Genomic DNA, 24,588 nt, shown 5'->3' with positions numbered 1-24,588 from the left:
CTCTTTCCCTGCCGCCGCGGAGTCGCGCGGAGGCGGAGGCTTGGGTGCGTTCAAGATTCCGCTTCACCCGTAACCCACCGCCATGGCCGAGGAAGGCATTGCTGCTGGAGGTGTAATGGACGTTAATACTGCTTTACAAGAGGTGCTGAAGACCGCCCTCATCCACGATGGCCTAGCACGTGGAATTCGCGAAGCTGCCAAAGCCTTAGACAAGCGCCAAGCCCATCTTTGTGTGCTTGCATCCAACTGTGATGAGCCTATGTATGTCAAGTTGGTGGAGGCCCTTTGTGCTGAACACCAGATCAACCTAATTAAGGTTGATGACAACAAGAAACTAGGAGAATGGGTAGGCCTCTGTAAAACTGACAGAGAGGGGAAACCCCGTAAAGTGGTTGGTTGCAGTTGTGTAGTAGTTAAGGACTATGGAAAGGAGTCTCAGGCCAAGGATGTTATCGAAGAGTACTTCAAATGCAAGAAATGAATAAATAAATCTTTGGCTCACAAAAAAAAAAAAAAAAAAAAAGAGTCAAAAGACTGCACAAGCGCGGTGGCTCACACCTGTAATCCCAGCACTTTGGAAGGATGAGGCGGGCAGATCACCTGAGGTCGGGAGTTCGACACCAGCCTGACCAACATGGAGAAACCCTGTCTCTACTAAAAATACAAAATAAACTGGGCGTGGTGGTGCACGCCTGTAATCCCAACTACTTGGGAAGCTGAGGCAGGAGAATCACTTGAACCCAGGAGACGGAGGTTGCGGTGGGCCAAGATTGTGCCATTGCATTCCAGCCTGGGCAACAAGAGTGAAACTCCATCTCAAAGAAAAAAAGGTCAAAAGACTTATAGCCAATTAATTGTTCTAGGCCAGATAGGAAGGATGTGGACAGGTATTCATTACCTCTTAAATTATTATTTTAAGTAAAACGTCAACAAACAAAAAACCAAAAGGCAAAGTTACAACACTGACTTATTTCAACTTCTATATGTTGAGCTACTGTAAGCTTGGTTTCATATACTTATAGCAATTAACCATATATAACATTGGCATTGTTCTGAAAGAAATATTTTAAATAGTGTATGTGTGTGTGTATATATATATATGAGAGACAGAGAGATTTATGTTCTCAACTCATGAGTGGGATAATTATACCCAGGAGGCTTTGTTATAAGGTATCTTTATCCTGTCAGTAAATATTTTCCTTTAATTTTACAGGAAGCAAAAAATTCTTGGCCAGGTGCAGTTGTTCATGCCTGTAATCCCAGCACTTTGGGAGGCCAAGGTGGGTGGATCATCTGAGGTCAGGAGTTTGAGACCAGCCTGACCAACATGGTGAAACCCCATCTCTACTAAAAATACAAAATTAGCCGGGTGAGGTGGTGCATGCCTGTAATCCCAGGTACTTAGGAGGCTGAGCCAAGATCACGCCATTGCACTCCAGCCCAGGTGACAGTGCAAAACTCTGTCTCAAAACAAACAAACAAACAAACATTATTTATGGTTGGGGTGGATGCAACAGTGACACATAATAGTTTAGAAGGCAAAGTTCCTTGTTTTACCAGCTGTTTAGGCATCTTCGTACCCCTCCTTGATTTGGAGGGTTTGACCTTGACCTAATTTTAGCCCTCAAAACCGGCTCTTACAGTCTCATGTGCCCAACTCTTCCACAAGCCTGGGCCTAGAGGAAGGGTGCTTGTACAGTTTTAGTAGCAGGGCATTTGCAGTGAAAAACACACCGGGGCCCAGTGAGATGCCAAATGAGGGAGATTCACACCTCTGGTCTTCAGAATACCATGATTTTGGTTTCCTTGGAAATAAAACAAGCAGAAATAAATAATGCTTATAGTTTGTCAGGCCTCTGAGCCCAGTCTAAGCCATCATATCCCCTGTGATCTGCACAGATACATCCAGATGGCCTGAAGCAATTGAAGATCCACAAAAGAAGTGAAAATAGCCTTAACTGATGACATTCCACCATTGTGATTTGTTTCTGCCCCACCCTAACTGATCAATGTACTTTGTAATCTCCCCCACCCTTAAGAAGGCTCTTTGTAATTCCCCCCACCCTTGAAAATGTACTTTGTGAGATCCATCCCCTGCCTGCAAAACACTGCTCCTAACTCCACCGCCTATCCCGAAACCTGCAAGAACTAATAATAACCCCACCATCTTTTGCTGACTCTCTTTTCGGACTCAGCCCGCCTGCACCCAGGTGAAATAAACAGCCATATTGCTCACACAGAGCCTGTTTGCTGGTCTCTTCACACGGATGCGTGAGACAGTTTCACAATCAAAAGTATTTGTGTGTCAGAACAGAAAAAGAAACTTATTCCATTAGGACACCAGCTAAAACATGAATAAAATTATCATCTGGTATTCTCTAGAGGATTATTATAGCCAATAAATAATAATTCAGTCTGGACTCAAAAAAGCAAGGCGTGAAATCTAGTATTAACTGTTACACTTTTCCTTTGAAACAATTTATCCAGCCTCTTTTTTTCTATTAAGAATAATTTATAGTACAACCAAATTTGTGTGCAAAGTAAGTTTTAGGCTTCCTATACTAGCCTGATTATTTGCATAAAATGCAGCAACAATTGATTGGCCATATAGGCTCCTTTTAAGTTCGCTTTGATGGAAATTTATTTAAAAATATGCTACTTTGATTGGGCACAGTGTTTCACACCTGTAATCCCAGCACTTTGGGAGGCCAAGGTGGGTGGATCACGAGGCCAGGAGTTCGAGACCAGCCTGGCCAATATGGTAAAACCCCATCTCTGCTAAAAATACAAAAATTATTCGGGCGTGGTGGTGCACACCTGTAATCTCAGCTACTCAAGAGGCTGAGGCAGGAGAATCGCTCAAACCCAGGAGGCAGAGGTTGTGGTTGCTGAGCTGAGATTGCACCACTGCACTCCAGCCCAGGTGACAGAGCAAGACTCTGTCTCAAAAAAAAAAAAAAGCTACTTTAGTTAAAGTCTTGGTAAGAAAATGAGTGTCTTCAATTGTTCTGTTTCAAAAGACTTACTGAACTTATCCAAATAACTATACTGTAATAAAATTACAATCCAAATTTTGAAGAACCTAGATAGAAAGGTAAATTTGCTTACAAAAACATACTTCTCCCGGCCAGGGGCAGTGGCTCACGCCTGTAATCCCAGCAGTTTGGGAGACTGAGGCAGGAGGATTGCTTGAGTCCAGCCTGGGCAACATGGCAAAACCCCATCTCTACAAAAAATATAAAAATTATGCCGGGTGTGCTAATTTCTGTATTTTTAGTAGAGACAGGGTTTCACAATTTTGGCCAGGATGGTCTCAATCTCTTGACTTCATGATTCACCCGCCTCAGCCTCCCAAAGTCCTGGGATTACAGGAGTGAGCCACTGCACCCGGCCGGTCTTCAGAAATATTTCTTGATTATTTGAGTGAATGATTCCTTGGTTTCCCTACCTAAAAAATGTAGCATTTTCCTTCTCCATTCTTATTATACTGTTTCAATGATGTTTCCTCTTCTCCTTCCTTGCTTCCAATTTTACACAAGATATTCAATGTACACAAGATATTTTCACTCCACTAATTAAAACAAACAGACCAGGTGTGGTCGCTCATGCCTGTAATCCCAGCATTTTGGGAGGCCAAGGTGGGAGGATAGCTTGAGCCCAGGAGTTCAAAACCAGCATGGGATACATAGTGAGACTCAATCTCTATTAAATATAATAATAATAATAATTAGCTCAGCACGGTGGCCCAAGCCTGACCTGTAGTCCCAGTAATTTTTGAGGCTGAGGCAGGAGGATCACTTGAGTCCAGGAGTTCAAGACCAGCTGGGCAACATAGAGAGACCCCGTGTCTACAAATAATACATGAATTAAATAAACAATTTCGCTGACTCACCTTGGCTAAGGGATCAAATCAAAACCCCTCAGTTTGATAACAAATGCCATTCATGATCAGGACTCCGTCTTTGCAGCCTCAACTTCCTTCACTTAATTTCTTCACATTTTTTTCTAGCAACAAAAATCTTCTCCTAATTCCCTGGACACACAACATTCTATTCATATTTCTGTAAATTTGTTTAGGTCGCCCTTCCCCCATCCTATAATCTTGGGAAGGTGTGAGAGTTTTTTGCTGTATCTCAGCACATGTCCATCCTACAGCCATCTCATCATAACTCCCCAAGGAGGACTACTTATTAATACCTCTGTATCTCTCAATACTGCATTACTTGTGTATTTGTGTTTGGGAGTGGGGAATATTATTTTAAATATTTTTTCTGGAATACATAACTAATTGCCCCAACATTATTTACTGAATAATCCATTATTCCTTCCTTAATTTGAAATGTTACCTTTATTATAAAATAAACGCTTGGATATGTATATACCAGATCCATGTCTGGAGTCTGCATTATTTTTTCATTGATCCATTTGTTTATCTCTGCATGTCAAATGCCAAATTTTTTAAATAATTACAGCTCTTTACAATGTGTCTGGATATCTAATAGGTCAATTTTATGGGGAAAACAATGTTATTTTGCTTTATTTTACGTATCCCATAGGGCCATTCAAATTGAACCATCGTTTCATTTTTCTTGGCCTCAAGTTTTCTCTTCTAAGGATGCCCAATTCATATCCTTTAGTCATTTGTCGATTACATACATTGGAGAATTCCTTCTTCCAGGTCTTTCAACTTTATTTACGGTGTCATTCATATGAATGAAGCTTTTCGTTTGGATGCGTTAAATTTTCAATCTTTCCTTCTATGGCTTTTAATTTTAATAACATGCTAAAAGGTTTCTTTCCCCTCTCTCAAAAGCTATAAAACTATTCTCCCAGACTTTCTTCATTGTTTTCTTTTCTTTTTTTTTTTTTCGAGACGGAGTCTCGCTCTGTCGCCCAGGCTGGAGTGCAGTGGCCGGATCTTAGCTCACTGCAAGCTCCACCTGCCGGGTTCGCGCCATTCTCCTGCCTCAGCCTCCCGAGTAGCTGGGACTACAGGCGCCTGCCACCTCGCCCGGCTAGTTTTTTTGTATTTTTTTTTAGTAGAGACGGGGTTTCACCAGGTTAGCCAGGATGGTCTCCATCTCCTGACCTCGTGATCCGCCCGTCTTGGCCTCCCAAAGTGCTGGGATTACAGGCTTGAGCCACCGCGCCCGGCCTTTCACTGTTTTTCATATTTAGGTCATTAATCCATCTAGAGAGGGGTAAAAAATGTCCAGGGATATTTCTCTGCTGATTCAGATGGGATGGCAGTGGAGGGTGCCCGGACGTTAGAGAATTCAGTCACCCCTGCCATGTGTGAAGGGTGACTTTAATGAAGAAAGGAATACCTTCTGAACATCCAGTTGACTGTAGGTTCTTCATGAATTGACATAAACTACTCACATCTGATTAAAGATCTTCTGGTACTGTCTTCTGGATTCCTTATCTGTGCATGAGGCGCTAACAGTAAGATGTTTAGTGCAGGGCTGTTGGTGGCCAGGTATAGCCTCTAACTATAATCCCAGCACTCTGGGAGGCTGAGGTGGAAGGATTACTTAAGCCTGGGAGTTTGAGATCTGCCTGGGCAACACAGTGAGACCCCATCTCTATTAAAAAAAAAAAATTGTGTGGAGTTGGAAGACACAGGACACTAAGTAACAAGCTGGGCTTCAAGCAGGGTTGTAGAAGACATTAAACTAAAACCTGGCTCCATGTAGTCTGTTGACCCAAGCCATTTTGCCTCTCCAACATTTACTGTAGCATGAATTATTTCTCCAATATCTCCCTCATTGCAGATTTAATACCTAAATAGAAATAATGAAAAACAGTAGCCTAAAATTAAGGAAGTTCTTGAAAAGTTTTGGTAGGGTAGGCTGGGCATGGTGGCTCACACCTGTAATCCCAGCACTTGGGGAAGCCAAGGCGGGCGGATAATCTGAGGTCAGGAGTTTGAGACCAGCCTGGCCAACATGGTGAAACCCCATCTCTATTAAAAACACAAAAAATTAGACAGGTGTGGTGGTGCTCGACTGTAGTCCCAGCTACTAGAGAGGGTGTGGCAGGAGAATCACTTGAACCCAGAAAGCCAAGGTTGCAGTGAGCTGAGACTGCACCATTGCACTACAATCTGAGCAATAGAGTGAGACTCCGTCTCAAAAAAAAAAAAAAAAAAAAAAAATTGGTATGATAAAGGCTTGATCAGAACTGTACTTGAAAAAGATCCTGTCATTTGTCAGACAGATTCAATAAAGGGACTGCATGTGGGCTGAAGTGGCAGGAAATAGGAAGGAGTGACTGAGTCATTGAGACAGTGGGGATTAAACCATGATTTAATCTAGAAGGATTAGATATTGTATTACCCAATCAGTAGAACTCTTGACAGCTGACTAGTCTGCAATCTTTGTATGATATGGGGGAAGTCAAAACAAGGAATCTGGGTACAAGGTAGAAGGAAAGTACTGTTAACATAGACAGGGTAGGCCAGGCGAGTTGGCTCATGCCTGTAATCCCAGCACTTTGGGAGGCCGAGGTGGGCAGATCACCTCAGGTCAGGAGTTCAAGACCAGCCTGGCCAACATGGTGCAACCCCCGTCTCTACAATTAGCCAGGCAAGGTGGCACACGCCTGTAATCCAAGCTACTCAGGAGGCTGAGACAGGCGAATCACTTGAACCCAGGAGACGGAGGTTGCAGAGAGCCGAGATCACAACACTGCACTCCAGCCTGGGCAACAAGAGCAAAACTCCGTCTCAAAAAAAAAACCAAAAACATAGGGTAGCCTTGGTGAGGATGGACTCTGTGGATAATGATAATGGACTTCTTGTCTTTGAGGTGTAATCCTTGGTAAAGGTGACCAACTGGGAAGAGGTAAGGGCTGAAGAGATTGTTTTAGTCATCTGAAGGTGAAAATTGAATCTGAAAGGTACTGAAAACACAACATAATAAGCCAAACTTATTCTAGGAGAGAAGAAATAAAAGGAAAGCTGAGAAAACAAGGAGTTATTCAGAGGGAGGAGAAGAATAAAGAGGGTAGTGTGATCAAGGACGATAAGGACTAAGAAAACAGCAATTGTTACTGTTAATCTTGATATTCAAGGGCACTGTGGTCTACCTGGGAAACGGATTTCCTCACACATTCTGAAATTCATTCTTTAAGACTTTATATCCCAAGATACTTAGGTAAAAAATGAGGAAAGAGAACCTTGGCTGGTTTCAGAGTGCCCTCTCTGGAACTGGAACGCTCAGCTGCCACTTGGTTTCCAGTATTCCTCACCTACTTGGGCATGACGGGACCCTGTGCTGTTTCTTCTTCTTTGAAATAAGGACAATAGTTTACTGCCTAGGATTGTTTTAAGAATTAAATGGGCCGGGCGCGGTGGCTCAAGCCTGTAATCCCAGCACTTTGGGAGGCCAAGATGGGCGGATCACGAGGTCAGGAGATCGAGACCATCCTGGCTAATGCGGTGAAACCCCGTCTCTACTAAAAAAAATACCAAAACTAGCCGGGCGAGATGGCGGGCGCCTGTAGTCCCAGCTACTCCGGAGGCTGAGGCAGGAGAATGGCCTAAACCCGGGAGGCGGAGCTTGCAGTGAGCTGAGATCCAGCCATGCACTCCAGCCTGGGCGACACAGCGATACTCTGTCTCAAAAAAAAAGAATTAAATGAATTAATTCTTGTATAGTACTTAGAATAATGCCTTGAACATAGTAGGTGTTCAATAAATACCAGCTATAGTATAGTAACCTTTTTTTTTTTTTTTTTTTAGAGAGTCTCACTCTATAGCCCAAGCCGAAGTGCAGTGAAGGATCTTGGCTCACTGCAACCTTTGCCTCCAGGGCTCAAGCAATTCTCGTGCCTCAGCCTCCCAAGTAGTTGGGACTACAGGCATGCGCCACCACCCCCGGATAATTTTTTGTATTTTAGTAGAGATGGGGTTTCACTATATTCCCCAGGGTGGTCTCAAACTTCTGAGCGATCCACCCATCTTGGCCTCCAAAAGTGCCAGGATTATAGGCGTGAGCCACCGCGCTCGGCCAGTAACCCATTTTTAAGGCCCAGGTGAAATAGTCTTTCTCTCACGTTTAATCAGACACTTCAGCTCCATATACCTCCCACAACTCATTGATGATACAACAGTTCGCAAAGGGCCTGGCACACATCCTAAAGGCTCAGCAGTATTGATATTGACCCACACTTACAAAGCACTGTGGGCCAGACACTGCTGTGCTTTCTTTACAGATATCAACTCATTTAACCCACCCTAAAAACCCCGAGGTTCCAGAAACTGGCATATTCTCATTTTACAGATACAGAAACTAAGACACAGCCGGGCTAATTAAACTAAGCTGACACAAAAAGCCAAGACAGAGCCAGGACTTAAATCTAGGCAGCCTGTTTCACAGTCCCTGCTCATAACCATGGTGCTGTATAGTTCCAAACATCTTAACTAATGAGGACAGCATTATTTCTCAACGTGCACAGCACAGAAAACCTCAAAACTTAAGACTCTCAGTAAAACACTATTCTTTTTTTTTTTTTTTTTTTGAGACAGGGTCTTGCTCTGTTGCCCAGGCTGGAGTGCAGTGACGTGATCTCGGCCCACTGCAATCTTCACCTCCCAGGTTCAAGAGGAGGTGCAGCCTCTGGAGTGGCTGGGACTACAGGTGCACGCCACCGCTACCACCTAATTTTTTGTGTTTTTAGTAGAGCCGGGGTTTCACCATGTTGGCCACGCTGGTCTCAAACTCCTGACTAAAGTGATCCACCAGCCTCGGCCTCCCAAAGTGCTGGAATTTATTCCAACATCTCATTCATTCATTCATTGCTGGAATTTATTCCAACACCTCATTCATTCATTCATTCGATACAGAATCTCGCTGTGTTGCCCAGGCTGTTCTCCAACTCCAGGGCTCAAGCGATCCTTCCGCCTCAGCCTCCCAACGCGCTGAGATTACAGGGACACATCACCGCGCCGGCCCCAACATCTTTACCTCAAACCCAGAAAAGTGACAGAGGAGAGTCTCCCCTACAAGATGATGACCAGCCCTCCAGACCTGAGCCCAGGTGGGATTCCAAGGCCCAGGTGGGATTCCAAGGCCCCAATACTGAGGCCAGACAGGGAGACTCGCTCTCAGAGAGTTCCGAAACCGCACCACCTTCTCCCTGCTGGGATGGCGGGAGGAGCGCGGGCCCGCCCCGGCCCTGCCGCCTCTCTCGCGCTGGACGGTGTCCAGACGCGCGCTCCCGGGAAGGTGTTGCAGCCATGGTGCCGGCAGCCGGCACGGCGGCCTACTTTCAGCGAGGAAGTCCGTTCTGGTTCACAGTCATCACCCTCAGCTTTGGCTACTACACAGTAAGGGCAGCCGCTGGAGGGCTATGGTCTGGCGAGGGAGCGAGCGCTCGGTTCACCCCAGGACCTAGGCCCACAGGCTGGGAGCCGGGGGAAGTCGTGCAAGCACAATCCCTCCTCCCGCGCGCTCGGAGCGGAGGGGAATGGACTAGACTCCATAATGAGACGCAGGCATACCGGTCCGCCAGGGTCTTGGGCCGGCGCCCAGCGCCCTGAGAAACCGGCTAGTCAGGCTTTTCTTATATGGGGGCGGGGACGGCTGGAGAGCTCCCGGCTAACTCTGTGTCTGGGTTTTTCAAGAGGATGGCGAAGTCGGAGGCTAGCAATGCGGCTACCGCCTATTTCCGTCCAGCCAGACCCTTGCCCTCTCTGGTCACAGTCCTGGGGCTGGGGTACTTCGCGGTGAGGCGTAGGGCGGGGCGGGCGTCCGTTTTGGCCCACCGGGCCCTCGTAGGGCGAGAGGCGCTGTGGGAACGAGGGCTGTGCGCACGCGCCTCTGACGGTTGTCTAGGTTACTCATGTAAGCGGAAGTTCGGTGGGCTGTTAGGATGGTTTCTGCTTTCCAGTGTTCCTGTCTTTGGGTCCTCACCTCTGCACGGTTACTAACGGGTTTTCCGAGCTTAAGCCTCTCACGAAGCGGGAAGTCAAGTTGACAGACTGCCATAGGCCTGCCAAGTCAGAATAGGGCTTCCGAAGCAGAATGTTTGAGCCAATAGGAATTGTTTGGAAAACGAGGATAAACCTAAAGGATTGGTAGGATTTCAGGGTTAAGGGGGGATAAAGAGGATATCACTGTTAGGACATAGGTGTGGAAGCAAGAAGAAAGCTGTACCTAGAAAAAGAGCGACGTTTGTTTGGCTGAGAAATAATCTCTTTAAAGGATAACGAGAAAGATGCGTGGAAAAGTAGATTGGGGGCTAAGGTGGTAATTTTGTTTTTTTGTTTGAGACGGAGGCTGGCTCTGTCACCCAGGCTGGAGTGCAGTGGCGCGATCTCGGCTCACTGCAACCTCTGCCTCCCAGGTTTAAGTGATTCTCATGCCTCAACCTGTAGCTGGGATTACACCACGCCCGGCTAATTTTTTGTATTTTTACTAGAGACGGGGTTTCACCATGTTGGTCAGGCTAGTCTCGAACTTCAACCTCAAGTGATAAGGTGGTAAAATTTTGAAGGAAGGCGAAGCTATTTGGATATACCAGTAGATCCTGGAGATTGGGAATGGGAGATTATGTCCACGGTGTTGTTTGTTGGTGTCAAATCTGACCGACACTGTCCTGATTTCATCATATGTACAATGGAGGCTTGAAATTGAAAGTTTGAAAGTTTTGAAATTGAATTGAAAGTTTTCAAAGGTGCATTTCTGTTCTACGATTCTGTGTCTGTGACTAGTTAGAATATAGTTGGAGGAAAGCTTTGGGGACTTCAAATTGGGATCTTGTGGAGCTGGCAGATGCTCCCCCTTCCCCCTTGGTTTGGCAGGATGCAGTGATATTTGTGCATTATTTAAATTTCAGATGTGAAACAACATCGTGAAAGAGATAGTACTGCTCTTTACAAAGATTTGAATGGGACAATACATTTTGAAACTGTTGGCAGTCATTCTCAGAAAAGTCTAAGCTGGCAGAAGTTACAATACAGAGGCTGAGAAAAAGTTAAGATTACGAAAAATTTATCAGATTAAGCAGTTGCTATTAAAATGTCACAAACCTTATCTCACTTATTTTCCATCTCTATGCAGTGGATCATTCTCAGTTTTAGAGGTACAAAAAGGGAAAGCCAAGAAAGGAATTCTAAATTAAACAGAGGTTTGGCTGGAGCCAGTTTCTGCAGTAAAGACACTAGCCAAAGCACATAAACTCAAAATTTGCTAATAGCTTTTATAAAATAATGGTTTTGCTGGAATGTATTAATAGGAATCAGCCAGGCATGGTGGTTCTGTAATCCCAGCACTTCGGGAGGCCGAGGTGGGCAGATTGCATGAGCCCAGGAGTCCAGGAGTTCGAGATCAACCTGGGCAACATGGCGAAACCTCATCTCTACACACACAAAAAAAAATTAGCCGTGGGTGGTGGCTCACGCCTGTAATCCCAGCACTTTGGGAAGCTGAGGAGGGCGGATCACCTGACGTTGGGAGTTGGAGACCTGCCTGGCCAACATAGTGAAACTCCGTCTGTACTAAAAATACAAAAATTAGCCAGACGTGGTGCCATGCACCTTCAGTCCCAGCTACTCTGGAGGCTGAAGCGGGAGAATCACTTGAACCCGGGAGGCAGAGGTTGCAGAGAGCCAAGATCGTGCCACTGCACTCCAGCCTGAGCGACAGAGTGAAACTCCATCTAAAAAATAAATAAATAAATAATTTTTAAAAAATTAGTCGGCCAGGTACGGTGGCTCAAGCCTGTAATCCCAGCACTTTGGGAGGCCGAGGCGGCCGGATCATGAGGTCAGGAGATCGAGACTATCCTGGCTAACCCGGTGAAATTCCGTCTCTACTAAAAAAAAAAAAAACTAGCCGGGCGAGGTGGCGGGCGCCTGTAGTCCCAGCTACTCGGGAGGCTGAGGCAGGAGAATGGCGTGAACCCGGGAGGCAGAGCTTGCAGTGAGCTGAGATCCGGCCACTGCACTCCAGCCTGGGCGACAGAGCGAGACTCCGTCTCAAAAAAAAAAAAAAATTAGTCAGTCGTGGTAGCCCATGCCTGTATTCCCAGCTACTTGGGGGAGTTGAGTTGGGAGGATCACTTGAGCCCAGTAAGTTGAGGCTGCAGTGAGCCGTGATCATGCCACTATACTCCAGCCTGGGTGACAAAGCGAGATCCCTTCTCTACAAAGAAAACAAAAGAAGAAAAGGAAGAATAAAAGACTAGGAGTCATCCACCATGGGCACTGAGTCTGATAACCACATACTTTCCTCAGCATAAATCTCCCAGTAGAGTTGCTTTTAGAAAACAGAAGTCATCCTGGCACAGTGGGGCATGCCTGTAATCCCAGCACTTTGGGAGGCCAAGGTGGGAGAATTGCTTGAGTCCTGGAGTTGGACACCATCCTGAGCAACACAGTGAGACCCCATCTCTGTATACAATTTTAAAAGTAGCTGGGTATGGTGGCACCCATGTGTAGTCCCAACTACTTGGGAGGCTGAGGTGGGAGGATGGATTGAGCCCAGATGGTGGAGGCTGCAATGAGTCATGATCATGCCACTGCACTCCAGCCCCAGCAGGGGAGTGAGACCCTGTCAAAAAAAAAAAGAAAAGAAAAGAAAAGAAAGAAAATAGAAGTCAAGAATGGAGACCCAAATGACTGTTGAGAGTTTCTTTGGTCTGTAGTTATTTTGTATTGTTTCACAACCTTTCTAAAAAAAAAAAAAACAGGTTTTAAGTGGCCTAATAGGTATTCTGTGTCTCTGGTTCTCTTTCAGTGGGTTGTCTTCTGGCCTCAGAGTATCCCTTATCAGAGCCTTGGGCCCCTAGGCCCCTTCACTCAGTACTTGGTGGACCACCATCACACCCTCCTGCGCAATGGGTAAGGAGAGCTGCACAAATGGATTGTGGACACTGGAGCTCTGGTCTCATGGGAAACCTGGTAGGCCTGCAGCTGCCTTTTGGTATCTAAGAGTAGTGTTAGTTCACATTAAGGCACTTTTCTTTTTGAGATTGCTGTGTTAGATTTCATCAGCAGATAATTGTCACCTTAAAAACTATTAACTTTATTTTTGGTTTCAGTTATTGGCTTGCCTGGCTGATTCATGTGGGAGAGTCCTTGTATGCCATAGTATTGTGCAAGTAAGTCTTTGAAGCAGCTGCTGGTTGCCTTTCTCTTAGTAGCTAATATAAATTCAGAGTAGCCCCATTTAAATAATTCACACACTTGTAGGCTGAGAACATTCTCAGGGTGGAGCAGAATCCCCATGCCTGATACTGAGCCTGGTGCAGAGGGAGTACCCAGTAAATGTTTGATGAATGCATTCATTTTGTGTTGGTTAACCAATTAATTCGTTATCTAATTCAGATGACTTTTGTTATTTTTTTTTTTTTTTTTGAGACGGAGTCTCGCTGTGTCTCCCAGACTGGAGTGCAGTGGCGCAATCTTGGCTCACTGCAAGCTCCGCCTCCCGGGTTCACGCCATTCTCCTGCCTCAGCCTCCCGAGTAGCTGGGACTACAGGCGCCTGCCAACACGCCCGGCTAATTTTTTGTGTTTTAGTAGAGACAGGGTTTCACCGTGTTAGCCAGGATGGTCTCGATCTCCTGACCTCGTGATCCACCCGCCTCGGCCTCCCAAAGTGCTGGGATTACAGGCGTGAGCCACTACGCCCGGCCGACTTTTGTTATTTTTTAACAAATTTTCTGGGTAGCCCCAACTAGACCAAAAGACTAGGAGCCTGGCTTCCAGTTTACAGAAGAGCTAAGTGACTGACCTAGGCCGATGACTCACAATCCTCGTTTTGCAATTGAGCCACCTGAGGAGCTTTTTCAAAATACGTACATCTGGTTTCCAGACCTGGAGATTCTGATTGGGTAAGTCTTGCCTCAGAGATAGGAATGTGTTCTTTTTAAAAGCTCCACAGATAATTCTAGGATGCAGTGCTAGTTCAAAGCCACCAAACCAGACCCCACTCGGCAGATGCTAGTGTAGGTTAATACTGTATGAGAATACTAGAAAAAATTATCTTTATGTTTGTACTCAAGTATATACAGAAAGTGTGGTACAATGAAAAACACGGTTATAGAAATGCCAAATTGCTTTCCAATTAATTTCTGGTCAAGATATTAATTGAATTAATTTCTGGTCAAGATATACTATCTCCTCTATTATTTTTCTATTCTAAAAGTGGAAAATAAGATACTCTATTACTATTACTATGTTTCAATCATAAAATAATCAATATTGATTGGGCACTACTATGTCAGAGACTGCTAAGTATGTTAAATAGAATTATCTTACTCTGTTTTCCTGTTTATTAAAAAAAGAGGCCAGACTTTTTTTTTTTTTTTTTTTTTTGAGACAGAATCTTGCTTTGTCACCCAGGCTGGAGTGCAGGGGCGCAATCCTGGCTCACTGCAATCCCTGCGTCCTGGGTTCAAGCGATTCTCCTGCCTCTGCTTCCCCAGTAGCTAGGATTACAGAAGCCCACCACCATGCCCGGCTAATTTTTGTATTTTTAGTAGAGACAGGGTTTCACCATGTTGGCCATGCTAGTCCCAAACTCTGACCTCTCAGGTGATCCGCGTGCCTCGGCCTCCCAAAGTGCTGGGATTATAGGCATGAGCCATTGTGCCCGGCCACAAGCTAGACTTTCTATGAAGAGGGGCAGAAAGTAACTTTACTATTTCTTTCTCACCCCTCTCCAAGTAAATTTGTTTTGTAGATTGTTCCCCACCTTCCACTGTATCTCTGGATGGAATTTCAAGCAGATCATAGGATTTCCAGTCACCAGCTGATATTATCCATTCTAGCTCAGTCTACTTGTTAAAACTATAAACTTTCTTCTAATTCAAAATGTCTGTTCTCATCCAGCTGGGGCTCAGGAGCCTGCAATGGGGAGAAGGGTGCAGTTGATGTCTTCTCTTGCACTTCACCTTCTCCTCTATTCACTAATAATTGCTGCTTGTAGTCCCTTGGGATAATGGGAATAGTTAGGGAGAAGGAGGCTCAGCCTTAAATAGCTGCTGCTGGCTGGGCGCAGTGGCTCACACCTATAATCCCAGCACTTTAGGAGGTCGAGGTGGGTGGATCATTTGAGGCCAGGAGTTTGAAACCATCCTGGCCAACATGACAAAACCCCATCTCTACTAAAAATACAAAAAATATTTAAAAAGCCAGGCATGGTGGTGCGTGCCTGCAGTCCCAGCTGCTCAGGAGGCTGAGGCACAAGAATCACTTGAAGCCGGGAGGCAGAGGCTGCAGTGAGCCGAGATCGCGCCACTGCACTCCAGCCCGGGTGACAGAGTAAGACTTTGTCTCAAAAAAAATAAAAATTAAAAAAAAAACAGCTGCCGCCTTGTGATCAGGCAGCTGGGTGCTATGTGTATTGCATATCCAGTATTGGCTCTTTCTCTCTAGAGGGGATGTGGTAGATTTTTGAGACACTGTTCCTCACCTGGATCTCCCTTCTGCAGTTTCCTTGATGATTCGTTTAGATACCTCCTCCAGAGTGCCACTTGCGGTTTCACCCTCAGAGTCTGTTTGCTGGGGAGAATTACCCTTTTATTGAGATCACTTCCATCTTTCAGGTGGGCCTGTGGTACAGGGTCCCTTTTAAAACTACTCATGTCAGGTGCCTTCTTTAGGATCTGTATGGCTCACAGTAAACAACTGCCATATCCCTCCAGTGGGATAATCTGCAAGCGCATGCGGTTCTTAGTGTGGCAGTGCTTCCTTCTCTCCCAGCAAGCAGGCCAAACGGTGTTTACTCTTTGGAATCAGATATTAAACCCTTCCCCAAATTCCAGAGGACTCATGTCAAGCTCTACAAATGCTTCTGTTGAAGCCATTCTCTGGGCTTGACTTGTGGGAAATGCCACAGTCCACTAGGACCTCTTTCCAATGGCCTCTGCAGCATCACAGTGGAATCTCAGATTGGAAGTGTCCGGTGCAGCCCCTCAACTTGGAATGTAGGAGTGCCTGACACCTATTTTGTTGTTAGCATTTGGAGTATCTGACGAAAACCAAAATACTCAAATTTTTATTTTTATTTATTTCTTATTTCTTTTTTTCTTTTTTGAGACGGAGGCTCACTCTGTCGCCAGGCCGGAGTGCGGTAGCGCGATCTCGACTCACTGCAACCTCCACCTCCCAGGTTCAAGCGATTCTTCTGCCTCAGCCTCCCATCTAGCTGAGATTACAGGTGCCTGCCACCAAGCCTAACTAATTTTTGTATTTTTAGTAGAGACGGGGTTTCACCATGCTGCCCAGGATGGTCTTGATCTCTTGACCTTGTGATCTGCCCACCTCTGCCTCCCAAAGTGCTAGGATTACAGATGTGAGCCACCGTGCCCGGCCCTCAAATTTAATATACGATTTTTTTGAAGGGCAGAGGGAGAACGGGCATAGAGGTTAGGTCACTATTATTATGTTCTTGAAATCATTTCTTTATAGTCTAACATGTTAGAATGTATCATTAGTCACTAGAAATCAGAATAAATACTCCTTTTGAACTATGAGATGATGACTGGGCATGGTGGCTCCCACCTGTAATCTCAGCACTCTGGGAGGCTGAGGCGGGTGGATCACCTGAGGTCAGGAGCTTGAGACCAGCCTGGCCAACATGATTGAAACCCCGTCTCTACTAAAAATACAAAAAAAAAAAAAAATTAGCTGGGCATGGTGGCACATGCCTGTTATCCCAGCTACTCAGGAGGCTGAGGCAGGAAAATCGCTTGAACCTGGGAGGCGGAGGTTGCGGTGAGCTGAAATCACACCACTGCACTTTAGTCTGGGCGACAAAGTGAGACTCTGTCTCAAAACAAAAAAAGAAAAGAAAGTGCCATTTTGGTGGGGGGATGGGGGGCAAAACCCTTTGCTATTTTGGTAGATTAAAAAGGGTATCTAGCCATTTTAACTTGTATTTATTTGATTACAAAGTGAGGTTCAACTCTTCTTTGAAAGGTGCTTGTAGTTCTTGTTACATAATAATATTTTAACAAGAAAAATAGAACCATTTTTCCTTAGGGATAAATAAATTAGTATCTCTTTGAGGCCAACATTCATGTTCATTGTTACCGTTTTACAGTCTGGAGTTTTCCATTCAGAATATATAACTTATTCTCTTAGTTCAGAAATTAGATTCTTGCTGCTTGCATACCTCGGTTGGCTCTGCAGCCCTTAGAAAGGTTTTCAGGTTTTGCAAAAATTTATATGTACAGTGGATTTTATTACAAGGGAGAAACAGAAGTTCTTGACAAGTGGAAGTACTCTGTGATAGGGCAGCCCCGAGTGACCAAAACAGATAAATTGTGAAATTTTTCAAGTATCAGAGGTAACATTTTTTCCTAAGGCAGGAAAAATGTAATCACAAAGATATTTTTATATGTGCCTGGGTCTTGGTGGAATCGTTTAGGGACATGTGAATTAAATTAAGAAAACTCTTAAAAGGCTTTTGTCTTTTAAATAGGCAAAATGAGCTAAGAATACAGATAAAGGTGTGTGAATGAGAACAAGTTATGAAGACCCCAGGAAAACCCTTCTCCGGGTTACCTAGCCACCAACTGTGACCCCTCTGAAGGAGGAGGAAACAAGCACTGCTGTTGAGTGAGCCTGCTCTTCCAAGATGACAACTCATCTTTATTTTTCTTTCCTAAGTATCTCACACATTTACAGGATCATATAAATTTACTGTCCAAAACAAAATATTTTTGTTGTTTTGCCTATTTCAAAACAAACATGTTTGTTTTTAAAAGTTAATAATGTTGTGCTAAAAACTCAGCTAATAAAATTGAAAGTTGGCCAGGCGCGGTGGCTCACGTCTGTAATCCCAGCGCTTTGGGAGGCCAAGGCGGGTGGATCACAAGGTAAGGAGTTTGAGACCAGCCTGGCCAATGTGGTGAAACCCTGTCTCTACTAAAATACAAAAAATTAGCCAGGCGTGGTGGTGGGAGCCTGTAGTCTCAGCTACTCAGGAGGCTGAGGCAGGAGAATCACTTGAACCTGGGAGGCGGAGGTTGCAGTGAGCCACGATTGCGCCACTGCACTCCAGCCTGGTCGACAGAGTGAGACTCCATCTAAAAAAAAAAAAAAAAATGAAAGTTGCTGGGCGTGGTAGCTGACGCCTGTAATCCAATTATATATATACATATAGTTATCATCTCTTTTATAATTGGTTTCCATGGTCACCTGTGCCTATTTTAAATTTTATTTTATTTTTTAAGAGATGGGTCTTACTGTGTTGCCCAGGCTGACCTTGAGCACCTGTGCTCAAGTGATCCTCCTGCCTCAGCCTCCCAAGTAGCTGGGACTACGGGTGTGCCACTGCACTGGGCTAACATATCCTTATTTGTCTATGTCTATACTTATAAACTTACCCGTCCATTAATAAGAGTGCATAGCATTGTATTATATAGATGTGCCTTAACGTATTTTAAAAATCCCCATTCTGATGGGTTTTTAAGTCGCTACTTTTTTACTATTATAAGCAATACAGCAATGAACATGAATTGCATGCATTTGTCCTACTTTGGTATTTGTTCTCTTAGAAAAAATTCCAAGATCTGGAATTTGAAGATTAAAGAATGAATACTTTTGGCTGGGCGTGGTGACTCACGCCTGTAATTCCAGCACTTTGGGAGGTTGAGGCTGGTGAATCACCTGAGGTTAGAAGTGTAAGACCAGCCTGGCCAACATGGTGAAACCTCGTCTCCACTAAAAATGCAAAAAAAAAAAAAAAAAAAAAAAAAGCAGGGCATGGTAGCGGGCACCTGTAATCCCAGCTACTCAGGAGGCTGAGGCAAGAGAATCACTTGAATCTGGGAGGCGGAGGTTGCAGTGAGCCGAGAACACATGACTGCACTCTGGCCTGGGCGACAGAGCAAGACTCAGCCTAAAAATAAAACGAATGAATGAATACTTTAAATTATGATATGTATTGCCATATTGCCTTTAAAGCTATGGGACTAATTTATGCTTCTAACATAAGTAAATGATAGTGCCCATTTCCCCACAATCTCACCAATACTCTTCAAATGGCTGCCTGTCCGTTTCTTACCTGTTTATGGGCACTCCTTGTTTTTTCTGATCTTGAGTACTTTGTCCTTTAGGTATCTTGCAAATATCCTTTCTCACAGTCTTTTTGTTCTGTTGGGTCTTTTGATAAACAGAAGTTTATCAATGTAGTCAATTTTATTATTTATATTAAAGTTGTCTTCGTTTACAGCATCTTCTAACAGTTTTAGAATTTTTTTCTTTCACATTAAAATTTTCAGTCTACCTAGAGCTTATTTTTTGTAAGCAAGAGGTTTCCAACTTTACCTTTTCCATCTGGATGCCCAGTTATCCCAGAGCTATTTATTGAGACATTCAGTCTTCACTGATGTGCCCTACTTATATCATACATACTTACATGTATGGATCTGTTCCTGACCACTCTATTCTGTTCCATTGGCCTATTTATCCTTGGGCTAACACAAGACTATCTTAATAGCAGCAGTTTTATAATCATTGTTATCTGACAAAGCATGTCCTCTCATCTTGTTCAATAGGATTGCCTTTTCGACACCTTTGCATTTTCTATGCATTGTCTTGTGCTACAAAAACAAAAAGTAAAGATGTTGAGATTTTCATTGGATTGACCATGTGAACAAATTTGGAGAATATTGGCATATTTCCATTATGGTTTTTTTTTCTTTAAGGTCAGGAAAGCATCAAATATTTCTGTTACTGAGTCTTCTAAATAATGAAATGGTCTGTTTCCATTTATTTAGATCTCCTTTAATATATATATAATTTTAAGAGGTTTTGCACATTGTTTGTTACATTAATTTCCAGCTACTTCTACTTTGAGATGTTATTATAAGTGCCTTAAAAAAAAAAAAAAAAAAAAAAAGATAGGGTCTCCCGGAGGCTGAGGCAGGAGAATGGCGTGAACCCGGGAGGCCCCAGAGCTTGCAGAGAGCCAAGATCGTGCCACCGCACTCCAGCCTGGGCAACAGAGCGAGACTCCATCTCAGAATAAAACAAAAAAAAAGATGGGGTCTCACTATGTTGCCTAGGCTGATGTCAAACTCCTGGGCTCAAGTGATCCGCCTGCGCCAGTCTCCCAAAGTGCTGGAATTGCAGGCCCGAGCCACCACACCTGGCCAACTTTTGTTGTTGTTGTTGTTGTTGTTGTTGTTGTTTTTGTTTTTTGAGATGGAGTCTAGCTCTGTCGCCCAGGCTGGAGTTCAGTGGCATGATCTTGGCTCACTTTTTTTCATTTTCTAACTGTTTGATGGTAGTTTGTATGAATATAATCAATTTTTTATATTGACCTTATACCCAGCACCTTGCTAAATAAATTTATTAATTGTAACAGTTGATAGATTATTTTCAGTTTTTCAGGTATAAAACTGTCCAGAAATACAGTTTTATTTCTTTCTTTCAATTCTGTCTACCTTTTATTTATGTTTCTTCCCTTATTCTACTGGCTAGAACTTCCAGCAGTGCTGACTAGAAGTGTGCCTTGTTCTTGACTTCAAAGGAGAACTTTCAACATTTTGCATCATGTTTATTATAGAGTTTTGTAGATCTTTTCTATCAAAATTAGGAAGTACCATTGTATTTCTAACTTTGCTGAGAACTTTTATTAAAAATGGATATTGGGTGTGGACGTAGGTGGCTCACACCTGTAATCCGAGCACTTTGGGAGGCTGAGGCAGGAGAATTGGTTGAAGCCAGGAGTTCAAGACCAGCCTGGGCAACAAAGCAAGACACTGTGTCTACAAAAAACAAATAAACAAACAAAAAACCTAGCCAGACATGGTGGTGCATGCCTGTGATGATCCCAGCCACTTGGGAGGCTAAGGTGTGGGGATAGCTTTAGCCCAGGAGTTTGAGGCTGCGGTGAGCTATAATTGTACACTACATTCCACTATAGGTGATGGAGTGAGACCCCATCTCTGTGGCGGGGGGCGGGGGGGTAGAAAAGGAACGGATGTTGAAATTTGTCAATTGCCACTCTGTATTAAGATATTCGTATGATCTTTCCCTTTTAATCTGTTACTATAGAAAATTATATTGTTTTACACATGTTGTTTTAAAGTTTGTTTTAAATAAAAGTCATCCAAGTGAGACTTATTTATATACAGTTGAGACTGTAGCAAGCCATTCACTTCCATTGGGTCATCTTTTTTTTACACTTCGTTTTAGGCAGTTGAATTTGAATGACAATATAAACAGGTGTTTATCATGACTGTGTGCCAGGCTCCTTCCTGAGCACGTTGTGTGTATTATCCCATAAATCATCTCAACACGCAGTGAGATAGCTACTGCTGTTCCTGTTTTTCAGATGAGAAAACTGATTCTGAGAGATACTGAGTGATTTCCCCAGGTCACAGCTGGTAGGTAGCCATGCTAGGATTTATATCTGGTCTATTTTCAAAACATTTGCTCTGAAGCCATACCAGTGCTTTTTACTCCATCCACTCATCAGAATCACATGAGAAACAGTCTTATAATACTGTGCCCTAGACAGTAGCCAGACTAGTTCTCAGGGAATAGTGTACCATCCAAAATACATTTATTAGAAAACAAGAAAGATGAAAAATAAACGAACCATCCAAGATAAGAAGCCAGAGAAAAGCAGCAAAATAAATCCAATGAAAGTAGTGGAAGGTATAATTTTTTTAAAAACTATATAGAAGACAATAACTCCCATGAAACTGTAAGATTAACATCTGGTGTTTAAATTTTGTTTTTTCTTTTTTAGGCATAAAGGCATCACAAGTGGTCAGGCTCAGCTACTCTGGTTCCTACAGACTTTCTTCTTTGGGATAGCGTCTCTCACCATCTTGATTGCTTACAAACAGAAGCGCCAAAAGTAAACTTGAAGATGTCTGAAAGCTTGCTTTACACTTTTACATTCATTCTCACCTTTTGTGTGTGGGGGGGTAGGGGAGGTGCAGTATTTACTCAGTAATCTTTCTACTTTCTAGAAATTGTCTGTCCTTCGGAGCTATTTAAGACCCCCTCATTAGTCATTTTTTTCTCCTATATGCTCTTGTTGAGCTTGAATACACCAGTTGTTACTTAAGAAACAGAGAAAGATTTTAGCTTTTCAGTCCTATTTGGCAGACGACTTCAGCTACCTTCCTACGGTCTTTAGCTGTGTTGGCGCCCTTGTGTGCTCTGAGCTAAGCCACATACTAAATTGACTTTTTGGTTTGTATACCCTTGTTCCCACCTTCTGATGAAAACACCTTACCCTCACAACCACCATCTTTCCCCTCCTTTCCCAAAGCTCTTTCCACCTTGCTGCACTAAGATAAAGTGACATTTTCACTATATGTCAATTCCACACACATTTATTAGGTACCTGTGAGGTAGGATCCTATCCTCTCAAACTTCCATTTCTCACGCTACAGAGAAAGATAAGGAAGATGAGCAAGTGCCTGAAATGGGGCAGGCTGAGTGGTCACACAGACATAGAGGCACGCTGAGAACCTGGAGGGGAGACTGCAGAGTGCCTTCCCTGATGCTGCAGCCAGAAGTGATCCTTCCCTCCACCTGGCCCCTGGGACACTGTGCTTCGTAGTGTGCAGGGTCTGATGGCACTGCTAGATTGCTCTTTCAGCTCAGGGCCACGGCTTAAACAGCTTCACCTTTCCCCTCAGCACCTGTCCCACTACCTTGCACACAGGTGCTCTAACCATGTTTATTGAACAAAGGAGGGAAACTGATTTCACTTTCACCTGTTCATTATCATTCCAATTTTTATGTGAAAATGGCACAACCCATTTGGGGTACCCTCATCCCAAAAGAAAAGTCCAAGTCTGCCTTTGACTCATACCATCTTTTTTGTGGGTTCCTTGGTGAGAAACCTTTATCTTTTTCATACCTTTCTATTATCAATCACTTCACTTTTCTTTTTTTTTTTTTTTTTTTTATTTATCAATCACTTCTCCAAAAGTGTCTCTTTCCAGCTCTGATTTATTCAAAAACACACAAGCATTCCTGTTTAGAGATTCTAGCCTATGGGTTATCTGGCTAGTTACTACCTCTCCTGTTCACTTAGTTATACTTTATTATTGCTCACAGGTTGGGGAGGCAGAATGACTCTGTCACCACTAGGAGCCATTAGGGCTTCTTCCCTGGAGGACTGCCTGCGTGCTCTCTGGGGACTAGTCCTCATTTCCCTTCTGTGGTACAGTGGGGCAAGTTATTTGTATTAAACAAACATTTATGAGAAACAACCTCGCCGGGCGCGGTGGCTCAAGCCTGTAATCCCAGCACTTTGGGAGGCCGAGACGGGCAGATCACGAGGGTCAGGAAGATCGATGACCATCCTGGGGGGGCCCTAACAGGGTGAAAACCCCGTCTCTACGAAAAAAATACAAAACTGCCAGGCGAGGTAGCGGGTTGCCTGTAGTCCCCCAGCCCTACTTCGGGAGGCTGAAGGCAAGGAGAATGGCAGTGAACCCGGGAGGCCGGAGCTTGCAGTGAGCTGAGATCCAGCCACTGCACTCCAGCCTGGGCGACAGAGCGAGACTTCGTCTCAAAAAAAAAAAAAAAAAAAACAACCTCCTCCCCAAAATGGAACCCCCCAAGTAAAGCACAAGCCTGAAAGATTATGAACTATTGAATTGTCTCTAGTGGAGATAAATTTTTGCAAATATATCTCAGTCTTTCCCTGTGTTTTCTGGTGATTAAGAAGTTACTTTTGGTAAGGAAAAGGATTTTTGACATAGAGTTAGGCATCATGGAAATTCAAACCAGATTTCTTAATACCTGATCTTCCTCAAAGAGAAATAATAACAGTAATAGTGGTGCTGGGAACAATATGGCAGATTATTGAATGAAATGGATTAACTTGAATAAAATGCTGTGAATTATCTCTAGCTGAATGCTTTTCTTGTATTTGTCGGTTTTGACATATTTGATTCTTCTCAAATAAACTGTACTAGGGAACTGTTTATACGCTTCAGATATGTTTGTTTTTCACTGATAAAGAAATGCAAAACACTGTGGTTGTTGGGTATATACGTATTATATTTTAGAACTGTCCATACTCCACTTACCTCCTCCACATACAAGGAATCACTAGGGTAGACATGAGTGTCTCCTTTTCATTGTAGGATTGTCTCCTTTATATTTCTGTTTTTATTCAACATTTGATTAAGTCTATGCACTAAGTAAGGAGTGTTCTGGCATTTTTTTTAATGCACGAAGTCCAGTATGCATCATTTAACAATGGGGATGCATTCTGAGAAATGCAGTATTAGGTGAGTGCATCATTGTGCAGATGTCATAGGGTCTACTCACAAACCAAATGGTAGAGCCAAGTACACACCTAGGCTATATGTTACAGTCTGTTGCCGCTAGCTACAAACCTGCACGGCATGTAGAGTAGTACTGAATACTGAAGGTAACTGTAACACAGTGGTAAGCATTTGTGTACCTAGCTTTTCTTTAGGATGGGATTAAATATATCCCCGTCTCTATAATACAAAAATTAGCCAGGAGTAGTGGCGGGTGCCTGTAATCCCAGCTACTTGGGAGGCTGAGGCAGGAGAATTGCTTGGACCCGGGAGGCGGAGGTTGTAGTGAGCCAAGATTGCAGCATTTCACTCCAGCCTG

The 24,588-nt window shown here is 43.8% G+C and overlaps 1 protein-coding gene, 1 long non-coding RNA gene and 1 pseudogene across 7 annotated transcripts in view; 2 read left to right on the top strand and 1 right to left on the bottom strand.

Moving 5' to 3' along the window:
• Positions 1-9,440, bottom strand: part of LOC108518093 (uncharacterized) — a 25,189-nt gene extending 15,749 nt beyond the window's left edge. The window contains exon 1 of one of the 2 annotated variants that reach the window (XR_001882290.1): positions 9,272-9,440. This is a non-coding gene — a long non-coding RNA (uncharacterized LOC108518093). The remainder of the gene's footprint in view (positions 1-9,271) is intronic. The other variant, XR_001882289.1, reaches the window with a different exon arrangement.
• On the top strand, positions 7-523 carry LOC108518092 (40S ribosomal protein S12 pseudogene; annotated as a pseudogene). The gene has a single exon (XR_001882288.1). The product of XR_001882288.1 is annotated as a 40S ribosomal protein S12 pseudogene (transcript).
• On the top strand, positions 9,128-22,794 carry TMEM254 (transmembrane protein 254). Of its 4 annotated transcripts, XM_017856238.1 has the most exons (5): positions 9,489-9,730; positions 12,744-12,847; positions 13,048-13,107; positions 21,302-21,353; positions 21,722-22,794. In XM_017856238.1, exons 1-4 carry the CDS (start codon positions 9,572-9,574, stop codon positions 21,303-21,305), a joined length of 327 nt encoding a protein of 108 aa, XP_017711727.1. In that variant the 5' UTR covers positions 9,489-9,571; the 3' UTR covers positions 21,306-21,353; positions 21,722-22,794. The 4 variants fall into 4 exon arrangements, with proteins under 4 accessions (XP_017711725.1, XP_017711727.1, XP_017711724.1 ...); XM_017856236.1 differs by lacking the exons at positions 9,489-9,730; positions 21,302-21,353 and adding an exon at positions 9,128-9,331; XM_017856235.1 differs by lacking the exon at positions 21,302-21,353.
• The last annotated feature ends 1,794 nt before the right edge of the window (positions 22,795-24,588 follow it).

Source organism: Rhinopithecus bieti, unplaced genomic scaffold (genome assembly GCF_001698545.2).
Source record: "Rhinopithecus bieti isolate Rb0 unplaced genomic scaffold, ASM169854v2 scaffold_43555, whole genome shotgun sequence".
Taxonomy (NCBI): domain Eukaryota; kingdom Metazoa; phylum Chordata; class Mammalia; order Primates; family Cercopithecidae; genus Rhinopithecus; species Rhinopithecus bieti.
This window is presented reverse-complemented; position numbering and strand designations above follow the sequence as displayed.

Coding starts and splice junctions, on each gene's coding strand:
- TMEM254 (XM_017856235.1), top strand. CDS start 9,572: ATGGGGGCGGGGACGGCTGGAGAGCTCCCGGCTAACTCTGTGTCTGGG. Junction 9,731..12,743: donor TGGGGCTGGGGTACTTCGCG/GTGAGGCGTAGG, acceptor GTTCTCTTTCAG/TGGGTTGTCTTCTGGCCTCA. Junction 12,848..13,047: donor CACACCCTCCTGCGCAATGG/GTAAGGAGAGCT, acceptor TTTTGGTTTCAG/TTATTGGCTTGCCTGGCTGA.